Source organism: Elgaria multicarinata, chromosome 5 (assembly GCF_023053635.1).
Source record: "Elgaria multicarinata webbii isolate HBS135686 ecotype San Diego chromosome 5, rElgMul1.1.pri, whole genome shotgun sequence".
Taxonomy (NCBI): Eukaryota; Metazoa; Chordata; class Lepidosauria; order Squamata; family Anguidae; genus Elgaria; species Elgaria multicarinata.
In genome coordinates, this window is record NC_086175.1 from 64,710,332 (window position 1) to 64,730,247 (window position 19,916).

General features: G+C 40.7%; 1 protein-coding gene across 1 annotated transcript in view; it reads right to left on the bottom strand.

The window, feature by feature from the left end:
• The window catches only part of TMEM47 (transmembrane protein 47), a 33,957-nt gene that overhangs the window by 2,582 nt on the left and 11,459 nt on the right, over positions 1-19,916 (bottom strand). Inside the window, exon 2 of the mRNA XM_063127543.1 lies at positions 7,745-7,885. Coding sequence (XP_062983613.1) covers positions 7,745-7,885 — 141 coding nt within the window. The remainder of the gene's footprint in view (positions 1-7,744; positions 7,886-19,916) is intronic.

Here is a 19,916-nt window from a genome sequence, read left to right on the forward strand (position 1 = left end):
AGCCCCAGCCCCAGAGCAACCATTTTGTGAGAGTGCCCATAGCACTTTCTCAAAGTTCCAAATGTTCCCACTGACCCAAAAAGGTTGGCGTTCCTGGTATAGAAAGGTCCATGCTGCAACCCAGCTTTACAGAAAACATAAAAAAAGCAGAGAGAGCAAGATTTGAAAAATACAAACTATAAAACAAATAATATAACCACAGCAATTAACACCACTTCAAAATGTGAACAAACATTTACGTCCTTAGAAACTTCCTTTAAAGCTGTGTGTGCTCTTGTGAGGTTTTGATGGGAAGAAACGTTCAAATATACTTTCCTTCAACTGTCATGTAAACTGATATGAATCAGGAGGTGGTGTAGCTTGCAATATTTCTAAACTTTAATTTAACCTTTAAAGTATGGGCACAATCTTATGGGAACATCCCTGAAACAAGTCCTATTGAAATAACAAGACCAGCACAAGTGTATAGTGACAGTCCTTTCTAATCTTATATGGTTTCATCCATTCTAAGAAAGCTTGAACAGAATGTGTGTTCCATGCAAATAATATTTAATCTAACCTTAATCTAGTCCATGCTGTGGTAATCTCCAGGTTAGACTACTTTAATGTGCTATATTTAGTCAACAGAAAATAAAGCACTCCAAAGGTAATCCAGCGTACAAATATAATGCACAGTAATAGCATGCTATTTCAAGATTCTAAGTAACAAATAGCTAGGGGTGTGCATGGACCCCCCGCTCCGCTTCACTTCCAGATCCGTGATTTTCGGATCGGGCCGCTTCGCCCCGCCCCTGCTCCGCCCATTTCCGCTCCGCTCCGCTCGGAGCTCCGGATCCAGATCGGAGCTCCGTTTTCCCCCCCATAGGGTTGCATTGAAAGCTAAAAAAGTAAACAACTTTTTTTCTGTTCAAGTTAGAAACCTCACGTTTGGCACCATGACACCTCATGGACGTATACACATGCACGCCAAGTTTCAAGGCAATCCCATCATCCCCTGATTTTGGGGGAATTTATGAAAATCGGGCATCCCATTCACACCCCTTTCCATAGCTCCGTCAATTTGCACGTTAGAAACCTCAAACTTGCCACCATGACAGCTTATCCATGTGTCCACATGGACGCCCAGACTCAAGGCAGTCCCATCATCCCCTGATTTTTGGCGGGGCTCTAACCTCTAATGCACCACCCATAACCCTAAGTCACACCCCTTTCGATAGCTCCGTCAATTTGCACGTTAGAAACCTCAAACTTGGCACCATGATAGCTTATCCACGTGTCCACATGGACGCCAAGTTTCAAGGCAATCCCATCATCCCCTGATTTTTGGGGAATTTTTGAAAATTGGGCACCCCATTCAGACCCCTTGGGATAGCTCCGTCAATTTGCACGTTAGAAACCTCAAACTCGGCACCATGATAGCTTATCCATGTGTCCACATGGACGCCCAGACTCAAGGCAATCCCATCATCCCCTGATTTTGGGGGAATTTATGAAAATCCAACACCCATTCACACCCCTTTCCAATAGCTCCGTCAATTTGCACATTAAAAAACCCCTCAAACTCACCACCATGACAGCTTATCCAGGGATACATACGCCGCACGCCGAGACTCAAGGCAGTCCCATCATCCCCTGTTTTTTGGCGGGGCTTAAACCTGCAGACCTCTCAATGGGGCCATTTCAAAGGAAATCCCAACATGCCATGAATTGGGGAGTAGAGATCAACCTATATGAATCTTCTTCCACACTTGAAAAATGGATTTGGAACTTCCAAAACTCCAAGTGAGCGCAGGAAGGACTTCTCCCCTGAGTCAAAGCCAGACACACACAACATCCCTGCAAGGCGGGCAGGGGAGGAGAGAGGGAAGGCAGGCAGGCAGGCAGCAGACATTTCTGGGGGCATAAGGAAGTGAGCCAAGGATAAGCCAGTAATGCATATAAAATGGAATAAATAAATAAATAAACGAAGGAGGGGTGGAATTAAAAGCAGCAGTGTTGCTGAATAAACAGCAAGAAGAACTTTTTTAAAAAGGCTATATCTGTCTTTTACCAGCAATAGGGGGACGTGACCAGGGGAGGGGGAAGCAGCAGCTGCCAATTTGACTGGTGGTCAACCAGTCTTTTAAGAAGCAAGGCTGTCAGTTCAATTCATGAAAGCCATTGCTTCACCAACAGCTCTGAGGAGTAAACGCTCACTTCAACTCATGATAGGCATCACTCCACCACTAAGAGAAGTAGACCGCTCACTTTAACTCATGATAGGCATTGCTCCACCGGGTTACTCTCTTTGGAAGGTTCTGATGGCCTTCCAAGTACAGGAGAGAGTGGGGGCACGTCCACATGGGATGCCCTAGGGGAGCTCATCCCCTTGCACCACATCTTTTCAGTTGTTCCCCAAAGTTAGGGTGGGTAGCAGTGCTGTGTTTCTATCTCTTATTATTGGCTTAGTATATGATTTCACAGGTTATGTTTGTGCATTTGGTGGGGCTACTGTTTTAAAAAACACTGGGAAAAGTCCGTTCAGACTAAGAAAGAGAAGTTTCCCAGAATCCCAAGTTACCCATTTTGTCTATCCCCTCCTCCAACTTTGGGATCATGTGATCATGACCGGGAGTTGACTCTGCCCCTCAGCAATCGAAAAGGTAATCTTTTTCCCGCCTTTACCCTACTTTTTAAAAAATTCTAGCGCGCGACCCGCACCACGCAGAGAGGTGAGAGTAGTCTCAAAATGACCGCCATCCACGACTGTCTAAGCACAAGAATTTTCAGAACGATAGCTTAAAAATCAACCCAGTTATCCCCGTTTCTTTTCTGCAATGCAATCCTATGGGCGAAAACCGCCGTTTGACCCGCGCTGTCCCTGTTTGTTGACCCGATTTTTTTAAAAAAATAGCACGCGACCCGCACGACGCAGAGAGCTGAGAGTAGTCTCAAAATGACCCCCATCCACAACTGTCTAAGCACAAGAATTTTCAGAACGATAGCTTCAAAATGTTTCAAGATGGCGATCGGAGTGCTCCGCGGAAAGAGAAACGCTCCAAAAATGGTCGCTTCTCTTCGCCTTGCTTCTAGGGGTCCGTGGTCTGCTTCTACTCCGCCTCTGGGCAAGGCGGAGCAGGCCAATTCGCTCCTGCTTCTGCGCGGAGCACATGCCTACAAATAGCAATCTCTGCTCCTACTCTATTATTATTTTTTGTTTTGTGCAGATCAGACTTCCTTCATATTAACAGAAGAGCAGAGGTGAATAAGCTAATGGTTTCTATAAATATATAATGGAATGAGGAAAGAAATAAAGGTTAATGAAGAAATATAATTGAGGAAAAGCCCATTCATCTTGCATGACTCATTGTAATGGGGGATATTAATTAGCAGCTAATTATGACAGAATTCATATGGAATTGTAAATTAAATACATATAACCAAGTCTAATCATGATTCATATCTGGCATTCCTGCCCAAACCATACTGTTATCTTCTATACAACCAAGTAAAATCTTTCTAATGTTTCAAAACATTATAATATTTGTTCTATGCAGCACATACTGTGATTTATTTTTTAAAAGTGTTGATTTCATGGATGATCAATGAAGTGAAGTTGTGTATTTATCATGTTAGTACAACTATCCATGATGTATCCAGTAAAGGATTGGTTCTGGATATGGAACATCTGCTCAGCCATGAAGCTCAACTGACATGGCCATAAATGGAGTTATGAATTAAATCTTAGAATGGATACCATGGACATTCACACCTAAGCAAGAAAGAACCAAATCCAATTGGGTAGAAGACCAAATGGTCAAGAAATCTGCAGTCATGCATTCCTACATTGTCCTTATGTATAGTTCAGCTCCCTCTTGCTACCAGCTGCCATTGCTGGGAGGGAGAAAAAAAGAAGCAGGCCCACCATTGTGCTTAAATCCAGTGATATCCCAGAGAAAGGGAGGGGTCATCCCTCCCTGCTCCCAGGATCCCCTGTGTGTCATGTGGACACACAGGGATGATCCTGGGGTGATCCCTGGAATATTGCCCCGTCTAGCCGTGCCCTAAGTTTGTTTCTCAGCCTAATTCAAGATATATCCCTAAAAGGCCTGAATCTAAATTATTTCAGGAGTCCCTTTTCCCATATAATTCCCATCACATTTTAAGATCTTCCAACTAGTTCCTGCTCCATCTTCCTTGGGTGCGAAATTATCATCAGTTAGAGCAGAATTCTATCTGTAGTGGTCCCAGTAGCATGAAATGTCCTCTTCCAAGAGGTCTGTCAGTGGTCTTCTCTTGCATCCTTTGGAAATGTTTTATTCCACCTGACTTTTGGAATACAAATCTTTTTGGGTGTTCTTTTGCTGTTTTATTGGAGTGTAGTTTTAAGTTTTGGGGTTTTTTGGGGGGGATTTTAAGTCTTATTTTGATTGTAGGATGTAAACTTGTTTAGAAACTTCATGTTTGAAAGATAGCACGTCAATATAGAATAAAATTGTAAAAAAGTTGATGCTCTTCTCCTGTGAACCACAACCGGTCAGCAATTCAGGCGTTTATGGCGATCACTGATGCCCTCCAATGGGCTGTGATACATCTAGGTCTATTACATTGTCATTTGACTATTGCTGCCTAGCTGGCTGCCACCTCTCTACCCTTGTGGCTTTTGTGTTGTCACTGCTCTCCTTGGAGCTATACAAAAGGAAACAACTGGGATGTTCTTAGAAACAAACTACAGAGACACGGAATGAAAAAGTGTTTATAGTACGGAACTATCATTTTGACTGAATTTGAAAGACTGGAAATTTGTGGCGAGTGTTTGCTCATGGTCACACATTTACACCATGTGTTAATTTTAACTATTAGTTCATTAAGTTATCCAAACACACTGAACAGGTCTTTTCAAAGGAGCTAATCATCCTATGTGTTTTCAAGTAATTGGTGGCCCAAATTTATTTTCTCTAAATTGCTACTGCACCATAGAGACATCTCAAAGCAGGTATGTCTCAACCCAGCAGTTGCTATTTCCGAAAGGAAAAAAAGATAAGAGCACAATAACATTCTTCTGAAATCCGGAAAAAAATGAACAACTGTTCTCTTTGGTGACAGTATTTTTGTGCAGCAAAAAAAAAATCTTAACATTGCAGCCTTTTCTTTGTGTCACTTCCATGAAGAAGGCAGTATTGGCAGAATGGATCTTCCTTTTATATGTGATTTGTATACAAGCAAGACAATTTGTGCACTAATAGCTTCAATTGCAGACTTCCTTACCATTCTTATACACCAATTTGTGTGCTTATTTGCATGGAAGCAAGCCTCACTGAGTTCAAAGGCTCTTACTCCCAAGGAGATGTGAGTAGGATTATAACCTCAGTAAAGAAAGTACCTTCTTTAGCCCTTCTTCCACAGCACTGAGAATAGCATTATTATATATTTATCATATATGCTGTCATAAATACAAAATAATTACAATATATTCTTAAAGCAATGAGCAGCCAGCTGAGATCCCTCAAAAGCCTATCTGGAGAGTCAGGAGGTACTCTTGAATAATGTGGGATGAGACAAGGGGAAAGAGGAGGGCACAGGTAACTTTCCTTCTGTGAACTGCCTTAAGTTAACTCATCTTAGGTAAGGGTATTGGAGAAATCTGAAATGGACTGAAATGGCTATCTTGTAATGGATTTCATGCCAAACCAGCATCTGTGCATCAGGCAAATTCCATGGAACATGAATCCTTTAAAAATAATCATCATCCAACAGTTACCTAAATAAATTCATAGGCAAAAGTGCAAGTTAGATGAAGAATGTTACTCAATTCATGAACATAAATTCTGCAAACCGTTATTTAAATACTCCTGTAACTTACTGCAAATTTATTTACATAATTTTCTGAGTGGGAAAATATATATCCAAATTTGTGAGTTTGCAAATGACGGACCTCAAGAAGGACCTCGAAACTCCACCCCATCCATGGAATTCATGCAGAACAAATTAAATACAATCCGAACAACCTTAGGATCCAAGCCAGTGAAAATTTCTGAAGCTGAAATCTCATTTTTCATCAAGCATCCTTATTGTGCTCTGCCAGCAAAACTGTTGGAAGCACAAAATGATCACAATTTCATTTTTGTGAATTTCTTTGAAAACAAAGTGAGATGATCGAGTTCAAGCATCAACATATATACCTGCACCCTAATCTGCAGTAGTTTAAGAAAGATAATGGTAACAGCAGGGGGCAGTAGGATTCTTCCCCTTACAATTATTTCAGTTCTGGAAATCCTAAGGACCTATCTTTCCACATCGTTGTAAATGGATTTTTAAATCCATCTAGCAGAGTAGACGATTCTGTCGCTCTCTCCATTATGGGCTATCAGGCAGGCTTACTGTTTCAGTTTCAGCTCAGATATGATTGACAGAATGAAGGGAAGCTATGCTTGGAAAACTTCAGGAAAAAAAAGTAAATTTTTTATTGGCCAGCCCGGAAAACATTAGAATGCATATCCAGTGATGATTTCAGTGTGGCCATTACACATTATGTTAGAGTTTGTCCTCTAGCTTGGTCTGTTTATGTGGGTGTTTCTCAAAGTATTTCTTTGCACAAACTTTCCTTTGATGGTTTTAAAAATAAAATAAAGGCTTTACAGTTGAAGGCTGTTAAAATTAACAACAAAAACCAAACCCGACACAATGAAATTGATTATTCCTGTGAAGCATGGGTAAGATATAAACACCTTTCAGTTTAATCCTATTTATTTTCATATGAATGGCTTCAAGAGCTAATACTTAAGAAAGTATTACACTCACACATTTGAAAAAATAGCATTAAACTGATCAAAACAGGCAAAGGAAAGAAAGGAAGGAAAGAAAGGAATGAATGCAACCACAACAACATCAAAAGTAGTTACATTTAAAGGATTTCCTATGCAGTCTCTACAAAGGCCCGAAATTCAGACAATTACAATTTGTCCACAGTGTATTTCACAAGTGCAGTAATATCAATGTAAACAGCCATTGATAGGTTACAATGTACATCTAACATATAACAATGCAGGGTTTATTGCTCTTATAGTTGGACTGGGTTGACGATACTTGACAGTTTTGTCTGGATGCACAATCCTGCTCATATTTGACACTTAGCTTTTCAACCTGAGGTTATTATCGTGCATTCATTCCCTATGCACAGTTGTTTAGTCAATGCTGTGACCATCCAGTTTCACTTCTGCTTTTAAACAGCACTTTCAGCACATTTTTTTATTTGTGAAAGCAAAAGGAAACTCTTTTTCTACTTATGTAACTGAGCTATACCACAGTGCCACCTAGAGATTATACAGCAGAAAAGCAGGAAAGGAAATTCTCTGTAGATAGAGGTCGGATCTCATTTCTGTAACAAAACCAAAAGTAGTGCTGTGCCGAATCCTGCCCCTATTATCAGGATCGTTTTCTCTCCCTGCAAAAGAGACATTATTTTTTCTTTCAAAGAGGCATTGTTTTTTCCTCTGCCATTTTGGGTTCAGCACCTTGGATAGCTCCTTTAGACTTCTGATTAGTTGTAACTAAAACTCAGAATGGAATGAATCACCCTGGGATTTCTTGTCCATGCAAACAAAGGTTGCATATTCTGTATAATCAACAACTTGTGATACAAGCTTGGACAATGTACTAATTATCTATCTCCAGATTACAGTGCACAAGTCACATCTATTTTCTGCATGAACATAAAGCTCCAGCTATCAAATGTTAATATACTTCAGAGAAGCAATTTATTTACCTGCTGCAAACAGCATGACAGCAACTGGTCTGTAGAACCGCCTCCGTGATCCCACGCAGATAGAAATTAATCCAACCATGAAGGCAATAAGAATTATGGCGGCCCCACCCAGCAGCATAGAAAGCGTAGCAATCTGCCAGTCTGTAGAGAGAAAGAAACACACATACTAAAGGCTAGATAGTAACTCATACAAAATTATGGCCATGCAGAATTCAAAGGAAAACCATGCATACATGGTGTTTATAGCTACAAAATACAAACCAATTCAAACTTTTTAAAGCATTTCACAGGACCAAGGTTTCATCAGACTGAAGGTATTTAAGAAGCTGTCACTGCATGTTTTACTCTAGGCACTAAAGGAAAAACTACAAGATTTTGTCTAATGAATGAATATATTTTATTATGGTCATTGACCAATACCAACAGTACATTTAACAAACACTCTATACAAAATACGTTAACACATTAAATCTACCAACATCTAGAGAGTCAGAGTTCATAACAGTTATATCAACAAATCCGTCTAAAATCACAGAGTACACTCAGGGGCTAAAAAGGTACGGCATGTTGTCTAATGAAAAGATCCTCGCTGCTTGTCTTATTGGTCACTTAATATCTACTAATGATCTTCCTATACTAGATATAAGTTAATAGCATTAACCTTCCTCGACTCACATCACAATCCTATGCACATTTTCTCAGAAGTAGGCCATGTTCTATTGAATAAAGTTTATTCCAAGGAAAGTTTGTATAGGAATGAAGCCTTATGTAGTACATGTTTACTTTGAAGAGCTTAATAAAACTTGGTCTGACAAAAGTAGATTGGGGGGAAAAAAACTCAAAGTAAAATCAACAAGAAAAGCTATTTGCAAATTAACATGCTTGGATTTCAACAGTTAATTAGCAAGAGCTATTAATGGCCTGATAATCCTCAGGTACGTTTGGGTGATGAATGAAACATGAGGACACCAAGGAAAATTACAGTTCTGAATATATATTTCAAAAATATCTGTTCAGCCTCCAGTTCAACAGATCATGCACTGGCCTCCTTTATGAAGCAATATTGCACTGGTCTGGTCAGCAGTTTGGCCAGGAAGATGGAGCATTAGGGGATTAAATTTAGATGCCTGATCCCCACGGTTTGATTCTGTTTTGCACGATTCTGCTTGGTTACCAACTAAGCAGAGCACACAAAGGGAGGAAGGGGAGAAGAGAGCATGTGAGCTCAGAGTTGGTCCCCTTAATGCTGCACAATAGTTTGGTGTGACACGTGAAAGGACCGTTATAGTTTTGTGTGTGTGAAGGCATTTTTTTAACATGTACTTTTAATAGGGTTTTTCCAAAACACAAAACACACATTAAAAATATACATAAACAACCAGTACAATATCCAGAATATTAAATAACAATTTTTTGCTCCTAACTCTTAAATCAACAAAGTCCTGTTCCAGTTCATTCTAGAACTGGAGGCAAAATGGTTCCTCAGACTATACATTTGGGGCATTTCCAGATGAGGCTCTTCTCTCACCATTGCCCTGCCTCATTCACTGCATTTTACAGGGATTCCAGACACTTATAAACCTCCACTGCTTTCTTACTGCAGAAAAATTGTTAAAGAGAAAAAGACGGAATGGATTCACAATGCCTGTTTATTGGTGGAATACCAAAAGGGTGAACTAATAAGTGGAATGTAACAACAAAAGAATAAATAAAGAATTGTTTGAAGGCAGTACAGATAAGCCGAGTTTTCTCTGGTTGCTGTATGTGATAAGTAGCAACTACAGTATAGACATTTTAGCAGTTTGGGAGAACGTATGTCGTTCCCCCTCCTGCGGACGCACCCCCAAAAGCAACACATGTTGAAAACAAAGGCAATAAACTAGAGAAAATTTTTATAGTATAGCATTTGAAAGTGTAGATCCGCTTCATGTATTCTAAGTATACATTATTTGGAAAGGCAATGCAAGTACTCTACTTTGGGCCAAGTGGGACGTGACATTAAAGACATCTTTGCATTTAGCATGCTCTTTGTTTATAAAATGCAAACTGCAGCTTCTGCGGGAGCTGAGAATTATCAGGATCTCAGCAGTTGAGGAGAGAATTCTAACAATGAAGTCAGTGGAGGCTGGTTCAGTGAATCTGCTTCGGGTTTCAGTCAGAACCAGTCAGAACTCTAAAGGAGCTAGCCAAGGTGCCCACTGACATTGGAGCCACCATCCTCCACTGAATGAAGTTTAGAATGAAAATTGATCTTCTGAGAAGTTTCTATTGGCACCACAATAGAACTGCCTCACAGTGCAAATACAACTTCTGGGGAATGACTTTTGTCAGGGCCACATCAAATGAGGAAAGGGTTAAACTCACTCTTCGCACTTGCTGTGATCCCAATAATTATCAGCCCTGCAGGAAGGGCAACTTTCATTTTAAAAACCAGGCATGTTTAATGGAAAGCCATATCCAATTTGGCACTATATAATTTCACATCCAATTTGGCACTATATAATGTTACATCCAATTTGGCACTCTATCTGTATTTTTAAAATGGTAGATTTAGTGAGATTTAGTGAAAAGGATTTGAGTAGAAAAGGTTTTTTTTACTAGTTGTGGCATATTTTTATTCACATCACTAGTGGTTATAGTATTTTTTTCATCTGGAGTTGTAGCATTGAACTTAGTACAGCAAAAGGTATTTGTTTGTTTTTATTTATTCTTCCAGTAAGAACAATAATTTACAACAGTTTAGACAGAGAATAGTGGACTTTTTGCTAGACAAACACAGGTGTTTTTTTTTACAACTTTTGTAATTTAGGTTGCATGTTCTTCAATTGCACCATCATGTTAATTTTAAAACAGGCCTTCGCTAAAGAAATAGGGCATTATGTTATATAATTGATGGCAAAAAAAAGTAGATTGAACACAATACACCAAATAATCTAGAGCTGAGATTTTTCACTGCCACTTTAATGAGTGTAGTTGGTTAAAATCCCCCAGCTAATTTAGAATTTCTTAATGCAGGAGTTTTGAAGGCTCTTCAAGCTAATGAAATTTAGCAAGAGCTTAAGCTGTGGGGCAAATGCAAGTACAAAGTCTATCACAATGTGTGTGCAATATTTATTTTAACTTTATTCAGGTAGTTGAATATTTTATGCAAACACAGACACACACACACACACACAACTCCCACCCCAAACAAAACAGTACTACAAAAGGAACAGATGTGTATAATTGATTGTGTATGGAAGATCTTAAGGAAATGTTGCTTTGGTTCATGCAGTAGCTATGGAACGGCACTGCATATGAAATGTATTACATACACTAGTTCTAGTTGTAGAAGGTATCTGTGTTGTGGACACAACTACTTTATGCTATATCATTATGATTTTCTTTCTTTCTTTTAGGGGATATGCTAATAACAGTTAGCTTGAATACCCCTCTTCCAGTTATCCTCCACAAAAAGTGTGTGTGTGTGTGTGTGTGTGTGTGTGTGTGTGTGTATTTGGAGACATTTTAGGGTGGGTGGGTGATTACAAATAATTTTCAGAAGATGGCATTAACTTTAAATATGGGATGTCCAAGGTCCCCCTCCCCTGCTTTTTCTTTTACAAAAATAAAATAAAATTAAAAAAGCCTTGCCACCATTTCTAAATGGCAGTCTGGCCACATGCGTGGGACAGAAAGCCCCTGGCATTGATGCTATGTCATGACTTAAACCTGAAGCGCCCTCAAGTCTTCAGGGTGAAACTGACCTCAGAGCACCCAACAAAGCTCAGCCCTCACTGCAATAAGGCTCACTGGCTTGAACAGAACACACCACCATAAAATTTGAATGGTGTGTGAAAATGGACTTGGAACCAATGCAGTTGTTTACATTGGCAAGACACTTCCCATTCACCTAGTCCCAGCCAGCATTCTAATCACTATATTTTGCACAAACTGAAGCTTTCAAACAATTTTCAAAGACATTGAGAATGGTCTAAGCATATATAAAAGTAATCCCCCAAAGAGCAACAAATAGATCTGTTTTTGTGCCACATAGCAGATGGAAATCACTATCTTTTGCTATGTGTGAATATAAAGTGCCAATTCCTGATGTGTATAAGTCACCAGGTTCCTTCACACATTAATTGCTTGAAGGCCCCCCCAGATGTCCACGTGTTGAATGTAGCTGTCTGAGCAGAGGCACAAAGATCTCTAGGCAGGTAAGACTTCCCCTTCTCAGATGGACAGCCACGTGACCTCTGGATCAACCCATGGGCTTTTATGAGCCAGTTTTTCTTCTCAAGTGTCTTTACAGTAAAATGTTTTAGCAAAAGCACCAAAATATAGTAAGAGCATTAATCTGGAGTACAATATTTAGGCTGCAATTCTGCAATACCCAGTTACATAAGAATAAGACCAATTGAACTTAAGGACAGCACTGTCAGTGACTTTTCTACCTCAAATATAGAGTGCCGCAGGGCACCATCTTGTCCCCAATGTTATTTAACATCTATATGAAGCCATTGGGAGCGGTCATTAGGGGATCTGGAGCTAAATGCCATCAATATGCTGATGAAATGCAGCTCTATCTCCCTGTGAATCAGGTGCGGCTGTGCAGGTCCTGGACCAGTGCCTAGACTCAGTAATGGGCTGGATGAGGGGCAATAAACTGAGACTGAATCCTGGTAAGATGGAAGCCCTGTGGGTGAGTGGTTCCCGAGTCCGGGAGACAAGCTCATTGCCTGTTCTGGATGGGGTTGCACTGCCTCTGAAAGAACAGGTTCGTAGTTTGGGGGTACTCTTAGGCCCATTTCTGTCGTTGGAGGCTCAAGTAGCCACCACGGCTCGGAGTGCCTTTTACCATCTTCGGTTGGTTAGCCAGCTATGGCCTCTCCTGGACAGGGATAGCTTGGCCACAGTGGTACAGGCATTGGTAACCTCAAGATTGGATTACTGCAATGCACTCTATGTGGGGCTGCCCTTGAAGCTGCTCCGGAAGCTGGAGCTAGTGCAGAATGCTGCAGCTCGGCTGTTGTTTGGAGCTGCCCCTTTCCAGCATGTAACTCCTCTGCTGAGGGAACTGCACTGGCTGCCTATTCACTACCGGGCCAGGTTTAAGGTTCTTGTACTTGTGTACAAAGCCCTAAACAACTTGGGACCAGGATACCTGAGAGAACGCCTTCTCCCTTACCAATCTGCCCAGTCACTGAGGGCCTGCTCCTGGTGGTTCCACCTAGATCCATCCTCTGATTGGAATCCACCAGGGGAAGAGCCTTCAGCATGGTGGAGCCCCTCCTGTGGAATTCCCTGCCTCTGGAGGTCAGGCAGGCTCCGACCTTGTACTCCTTTCGGCGCCTCCTGAAAACATCTTTATTCCAAGAAGCCTTTCCTTAATATGCAGCCTTGAATCTATTTTTTAGCCTCTTTTAAATTTAGTTTTAACTGTTTTATTCTGTTTTTATGTTCGTTTTATCTTGTACACCGCTCTGAAATTTTTCAATATTCTAAATAAATAAATAAATATAGGTGTTTGATTACAGATATTCACTGATTTGATAGTGAATATCAAATATTCATTCAATAGCTTCAGCTATTGGGTGGTATAAAAATGTAATAAATAAATAAATAAATAAAAACTTGTGACTTACACAGGTTTTATTTGCTTAAAATTCAGTCACAGCCCGCTTCTAACATGATCTGTATATGCAGCATATTTTTACCACAGCAGTTATTACATTACCTGCCAGACTTTCCATCACACTAGATTCTTCACGCCCCTACAATTTAACAGCATATTGCTACCTCAACTCTGGATCAAAACATCGATTTTAGAACTATTTTTATTGATTTTCTATATTTCCATTGTTCCCAATTAAGTAGCTGATTCTAACATACAGTAACACTGAGAAACTGACTAGTTTTGTGATAGTGGCAATAAATAAATCTTTTTAGCCAAGAGTATAGCCATAATAGTCTGAAGAAGGAAGGACACAGAAACAACTGTGGTACATTTCCTCCCCCGCTAAGAGGCTTCCAGATTTTATCATGTAATTTAATGCTTCCCACAATCCTCCTGCATGACATCCTACACAGATTTATAATAATATCTCCTATCTTCAAAGCCTGAATTTCAACATTTCAATCAAAGAACAGCAATACATAAAAGATTGCTTCAAATGAAATCCAGGGCATTGTGTTGATGTATGCAATGGCTCATGTGGTTTCCATGGCTCATGGGGTTTCCACTCAGGGCCAGCCTAAGGTATTTTGGTTCCTGAGATAGAGGAACATATGGTGCCTACCTTCTGCAAGGCAAGGTGCAGACTCCCCAAGTTAGTTTGGCACTTGTGGCAGACAATCACATAAGCATCTCTCCCTGGGAGTAATAAATTAAACAACAATTTGCAGCACTTTCATGACACCTCCAGATCAACTGCCTGTGAGCAAAAGCTAATTGCATAGTGTGTAGCTCAGGCTTATCTTTTTATTTACTCTAGTGTAAGCATGTATGGCTCCAATTCAATCAGGACCACTGCACTCTGGGAAAGGAGGATTAAGTCTCTCCACCACCACCATTTGCTCGTAGGGGATTAACAAAAGAGAAAAGGCTTCCATAATACCAATGGATTGTCCTGAGCTATGTATTCTATGCACTTCTAACATGTACTTTGGCTCTGAGTTATCTGCCTCACTCTGCCTAATGGTAGGGCATGCCCCATTGCATCTAATGCTACCACCACTGTTGCCCATTCTTTCCTTCATCCAGATAAAAGAGCACTCAAGATGAAGCTGGCATTGAGAACCGTCTGTGTTTGCTCCATGGTGATGCCCTATTTTTCATGATTAGCCTGTTGTAGAAGAAACAAAGAGGCTATTCTAGGAATGTCATGTTGTCTAGAATTTCCACAAATCAGTTTAATTTAAGCAAGGCATACTTCTTTAAATCCACTTCTGTGTTGGGAGTATTATGAGATTTCAATTTGCTGAAGTTCTTACCTCTCAGTGCACTTCCTCAGACAATGAAACACTAGGATTCCCACATTCCCAGAAATCCTATGCCTCTTTTTGTACCCATTTCCTTCCCAGCTGCTGCACTCTGGCAATTAATTCCTTAGACAGCAGCTTAGAGATAGCTAGGCCTCCCTCAATTAAGTGAAGGTTGGCAAACAAACTAGAAGTATACCAGAAGCAAGAAATATACCAGAAGTAATATACAAGAAGAAATACATGGTTGTGTTCGCATCCTTAAATCTGGGCTATTTTCTGTGGTTAGGCAGAGGAGGCATTCACTGCTGTTTGACCCATGCACAACCATGGAATCTGTTGAAGGAGGATAATGTTGCATGATGGGAAAGGCAGCTGCTATTTTGGTGTCAGTTTTAAACAACATCATTTTTCTTTGATTGCCTAAGAAAAAGCGTTTTTCCTCTGATTTGGCCAATAGGAGTGCCGAAGAGGCAGGTCACTGTGGCCCTGTTTAAGCCTGTGCATTCTGTTCTATCCTCTCTTCAGCTGTAATGGTGCCTTGTTGCTCCTGCATCAGCCCTTTCAGTCTCTGGGTCTTGGTGTGGGGCACAATGTAAGGGGAAATGTTTAATGAGTGCTATGTCTCCCACACATGACATATGCACACTGCAGCCTTCCTATACTGTCTGCTACTTTTGTGGGACTTTTGTGGCACATTGCTGCTGCTGCCCTGTGCCCCTTCAGAGATGGTGGTATATTATTCATATTCCATGGGGATTTTTGTTTTTCCTTTTCCCACTTCATTTGTTCTTTTCCTGCATGTTTCCGTGTTGGCTCCCATCCCCTGCTTTGCCAACTTTGCAGTGTTATTTCTCTTCCTCATTTCCTCCAGGTCCCCCGACCGAAGCACGCACACACACGCACACCTTCCTTCCCTTGCTGAGGGATTTTACCTTTCAGCATCCCAAAGGATGCAGGCTGAGCTTTTGCTAGTCAGCGGTATAGAAAAGCAATAAATAAATAAATAAAATAAGTAATTAATCAGTTGAACTTAATTTTGTGTTCACAGAGCAACTCGTATTTCAAAAACATTTCTAGTTCATTTTACATTTACATGTATGTTCTCAGGTAAAGAAAAACGTTTGATGTAAAGTACATGTAAAGACCATTTCTCCTTTGTTGCTGGTCTTGTATTGTTATGTCATTCAGCATGTGTGTTGTATGTTTATCCCTTCCATGGGGTAAGTATATGTTTGCCAAACCCTTGTCACAGAGAAGAAACAACCCTCCAATCCTTGCCTAATCAGAGTATAAAGTCAGTACAAACCCAAAATATAAAATCCCCTCAGATATTGTTTTAATTTATGTGTTCATTCTGATTTTCAGCCAGTGAGTATACTTGATCAGGTGTTCTGTTGTTTGGTTGACCCTTTACCGTGAACTGGTAAAGTGAATCCCGCTCCCCACCCCCGATTCTGTTCTGGTTCAGGTTCAATAGAGACTTTCAGAAAACGGTTCATCTCCGCTTCCAGTTAGGAGGGGGAAATGATTCATTCTGAGTTTTGGTTCAGGGTTGAATCCCTTAATTCCATAGTCAAGGTCCAATAGATAATTGGCTGGTTTGTCCATTCAAAATAAGCCACTGTGACATTTTATTTTTTGCCAAGTCATGAACTAAGTGGCAGAAGCAATGCACAGATATACCCTACTTACATACCCCGTCCCAACAGCTTAGAACAGGGGCAGGGAAACTCTTTCAGTTGAAGGGCCAAATTTAATTTCAGAGGAGGTTTTTTTTGTTTGGAGGAGGGCATTCCATGGTGGCTAAAGGCAAAGGTGGGGGTCCAAAAATTCAAAAAATAATCAGCACATTATAGCTGAAAGCTCTTATCGCCAGTAACTAAGCTTTAGAAGTGGCATTTCAACCTTTGAGAATGGGAAAAAACTACACAAAAGCCAGGAAATCACCAAATGATTGGGGGAGATGGAGTAGGGCCATGGGAAAGGTCCATAGCCATTTAGAAAACCCCAGAGGGCTGAAATAGGACCTCAGGAGCACTAGATTTGGCTTTAGGACCCAAGGTTCTTCAACTCTGGCCTAGAGGGTCCCTGGATCCAATGCCATTACATCGTTTGAATATTGTGTGTTACAAGTAAGGCTGGCCATCACTCCACAAAATTTTGGATATTTACATAATGATTTTCACCTTTTTTTGCACTGAAAGATTTTTTTTTGTCATGCAGTTGTGATTTTTTCTGGACTCGCTTCAAGCACCAGATTCAATAAGCTTTTCTGCATGTATTCTGAATGGCATGCCATCTCTGACCAAGTCCTGATCTGGGGGAAATGGTTCTGGATGCTTGAGCCAGCTAATGAGTCTCCTTTGCTGATTTCAGGTGATCTGTTTTTATGGTCCATTTTGCTTTGTCCTAAAAGAAGGTTCTTTAGGTTTTAAAGAAAGAAAAACTATTTGGCTAAAAACTGTTATGGTTCAGAGCTGCCTTTCTGATTGCCTTTTAGTGCTATGCAAATTAGTAAATTGCTGCCAGATTTATTCTGTTGGCTGTGTCCTCTGTTTCTAATGTTCACTTTCTTCTAAAGGCTTTTCAGCTCTGGATTCATTTTTGTAACAGTGACTAGCGCGGTGTGAAGAGCGTTTTGCCCCGCCATCATTTTGCTGCCTTCTGTATCTTCCACTAGCAGCTCCTTTGGCTTATCTTCTGGCCATGCCTTTTCATAATGTCTTTCTTCCCTTTTTAGACACCTGAATTATTTTCCTCTTACTTTTTTCCAGTGCAGATTTTTATTTCAACATGCTATTTTGGATTCCTCTTATCAGTATGAAATATTTTGTTCTCTCTCTTTTACATATGGGTGCTGCCATCACTGCAACAGCCATGGATATTCACTTCATGTGTATTGGGTCGTGGCTTTTTAGTCTTTATGGATTTCATATTACAGAGCAATCCTAAGTGGGGCTGGGGAGGAGTGAAGTGGCAGATCCACCACATTATGCCCAGCCCTGCTGGCTCATGCTGTCCAGGACAGAAGGTTGTGGGGACAGTTTTGCTCTACTTTTCAGCTTGGTCGACTTGTGCACTTCCAATTTTCAACCATCAAGAGAAGGAGATGAGAATTAATTATGCTAGCTCATGGTCTGGATTGGGCCATCTGGGGGAATGGAGCAGCTTTGGATCCACTGAATCCAAATCTGGCTCCTCCCTGGACCCACCCCACCCATGGAACACCCTGTTTTGGGCTGTTACTACTACTGGTGAGAGAACTGGCAGGAGCACGGTCCATTGCCCAGGTACAGCTGGGGATTCTGTTGTGGCAGAACTTCCCCACCAGGTGTTCCTCTCTGCAGGCAGAGGGCCACAACACATAATCCTGATCCACTCTAGCTGTCAACATTGTACTCAATATGCCACTCCTTTGGGCAGTCACATTTGAGTGGTTCCTTTTCATAATCAATATAGCCATGTTCTAACATTTACATTCTGTTTTTTCTAATGTTGAATTTTCTCAATCATTCAAACACAGTGGCTGTTTGTATGTGTCTGTGGTACACATCTATGGCACTTTTGTGTTTTGGAACATCTCTGGCACTCTATGATTTGTGGTTTTCTTGACTTGATTCTTCAAGCATCTATAGTTCAGTTTGGAGTCAGGAGATGTTTTGATTTTGCCAGTGATGTCTAAAAATAATATTTTCCTCTCCCTTACGTTACTTGTTATTTATCTTGGGAATGATGATTGACCAAAAATGCTGACGTCAGCCAATTATTTCCTGGTCCTTTTGATTTGTCCAGTATTATGCAAGGCACACAAGGAGCAGGCACTGGCAAAAGTTGACGAGGTATGCAAGTACACTAACAGGAATATCAGCAAGTCATGGATGTTACTATTGTTTTCCTTATTCTGATTTCACTTGCCCAAACTGGTCTAATGGCATGCATGCACGTACACACACACACACACACACACACACACACACACACTCTGTCTTTCTTTTTTAGCTATATATCCTGATGTTTCACCCAAAAAATGGCACTCAAGGCAGCTAATAATTAAGTCCAGATTAAAAACAAACATTCTCTCTTAGAATATGTCCATTTTACTTCTGAATTTCAGGAACACATGTGTAATTCAGGGACTGAATTTGATGTGCTGAGTTAAAGATATCTGTGTACTGCCAAGAGGGCTGAGGTTTACTTGCTTGGGCCAGTGGTGGTTTGGTACAGTGAGGGTGGAGAGCAAGACTGAAACTGAAGTTGGGATCAACTCTTTGATTCAACCATTGAGCATAAGCAATGTGAGGGGAGGGTCAGGCTCCCAGATGGGCTTAAAATGGCTCTAAGGCAATGAGATCCTCCAAGACTCAGGCTTGGAATTTTAACTGTGAGGACTCACTGTAACACAGAGCTGAAAATATTTAAGCTTGCTAAATTCCACATGCTCTGTAGAGCAGTCAGTTACGTTAAAGGACTGTAAGTGATCGTGGCCTCTTGCTATTGCACGATGAGATTATGCTAGCAATGCCTCAGTCTAATATAGGGCATGATATAGTTGCCGGATGGAGACCTTATTGGCATTGACCCAATTTTACGTAATGCCCTTTCAATAAAGTTGTAGCCTTGCTCAGTTGTCTTCATCTTCCTTCCACTTCTTCCCTCAAATGACGGCCAGCTTGTTAACTGGAATTTACCACCACGGCCTGATTATTCAAGTCTTAAAAGATCTTCATTGGCTTGCACTTTGTTCCCAGGCATAATCTGGTTTTGATTTTAGAGGTTAGGAGGTTGAGAGATGCCATTTTATGTGATAGCACACACCTTGCTGTGGAACTCTTTCCCTAGCCTGATTTATAGAGCCCAGGAAAGGTCTGCCCTGTTTATCCTAGGACAGTCATGTCTACTTCTATACGTGTTGAGGGGTGTCTTTATCTCCACTTGTCTGACTGCTAGGAATATGCTACAATTCCTATAATACAGAGTCATGGGTGATGGCAGATTGAAGGCCCACTTATATGTGGTAAGAAAGCTGTGCACAAACTTACATCAGCTAATTAATTTCTGTGGGCATACATGAATCCTTTGACAACTGGAAATAATGCAATGGGTTGTGGTAGTTAATTGAATTAGATCTCAAAATAAAATTTACAGACCAATAATTTGCATGTTTACTCAGAAGGAGTACTCACTGAGTACAATGGGGCTTATTTCC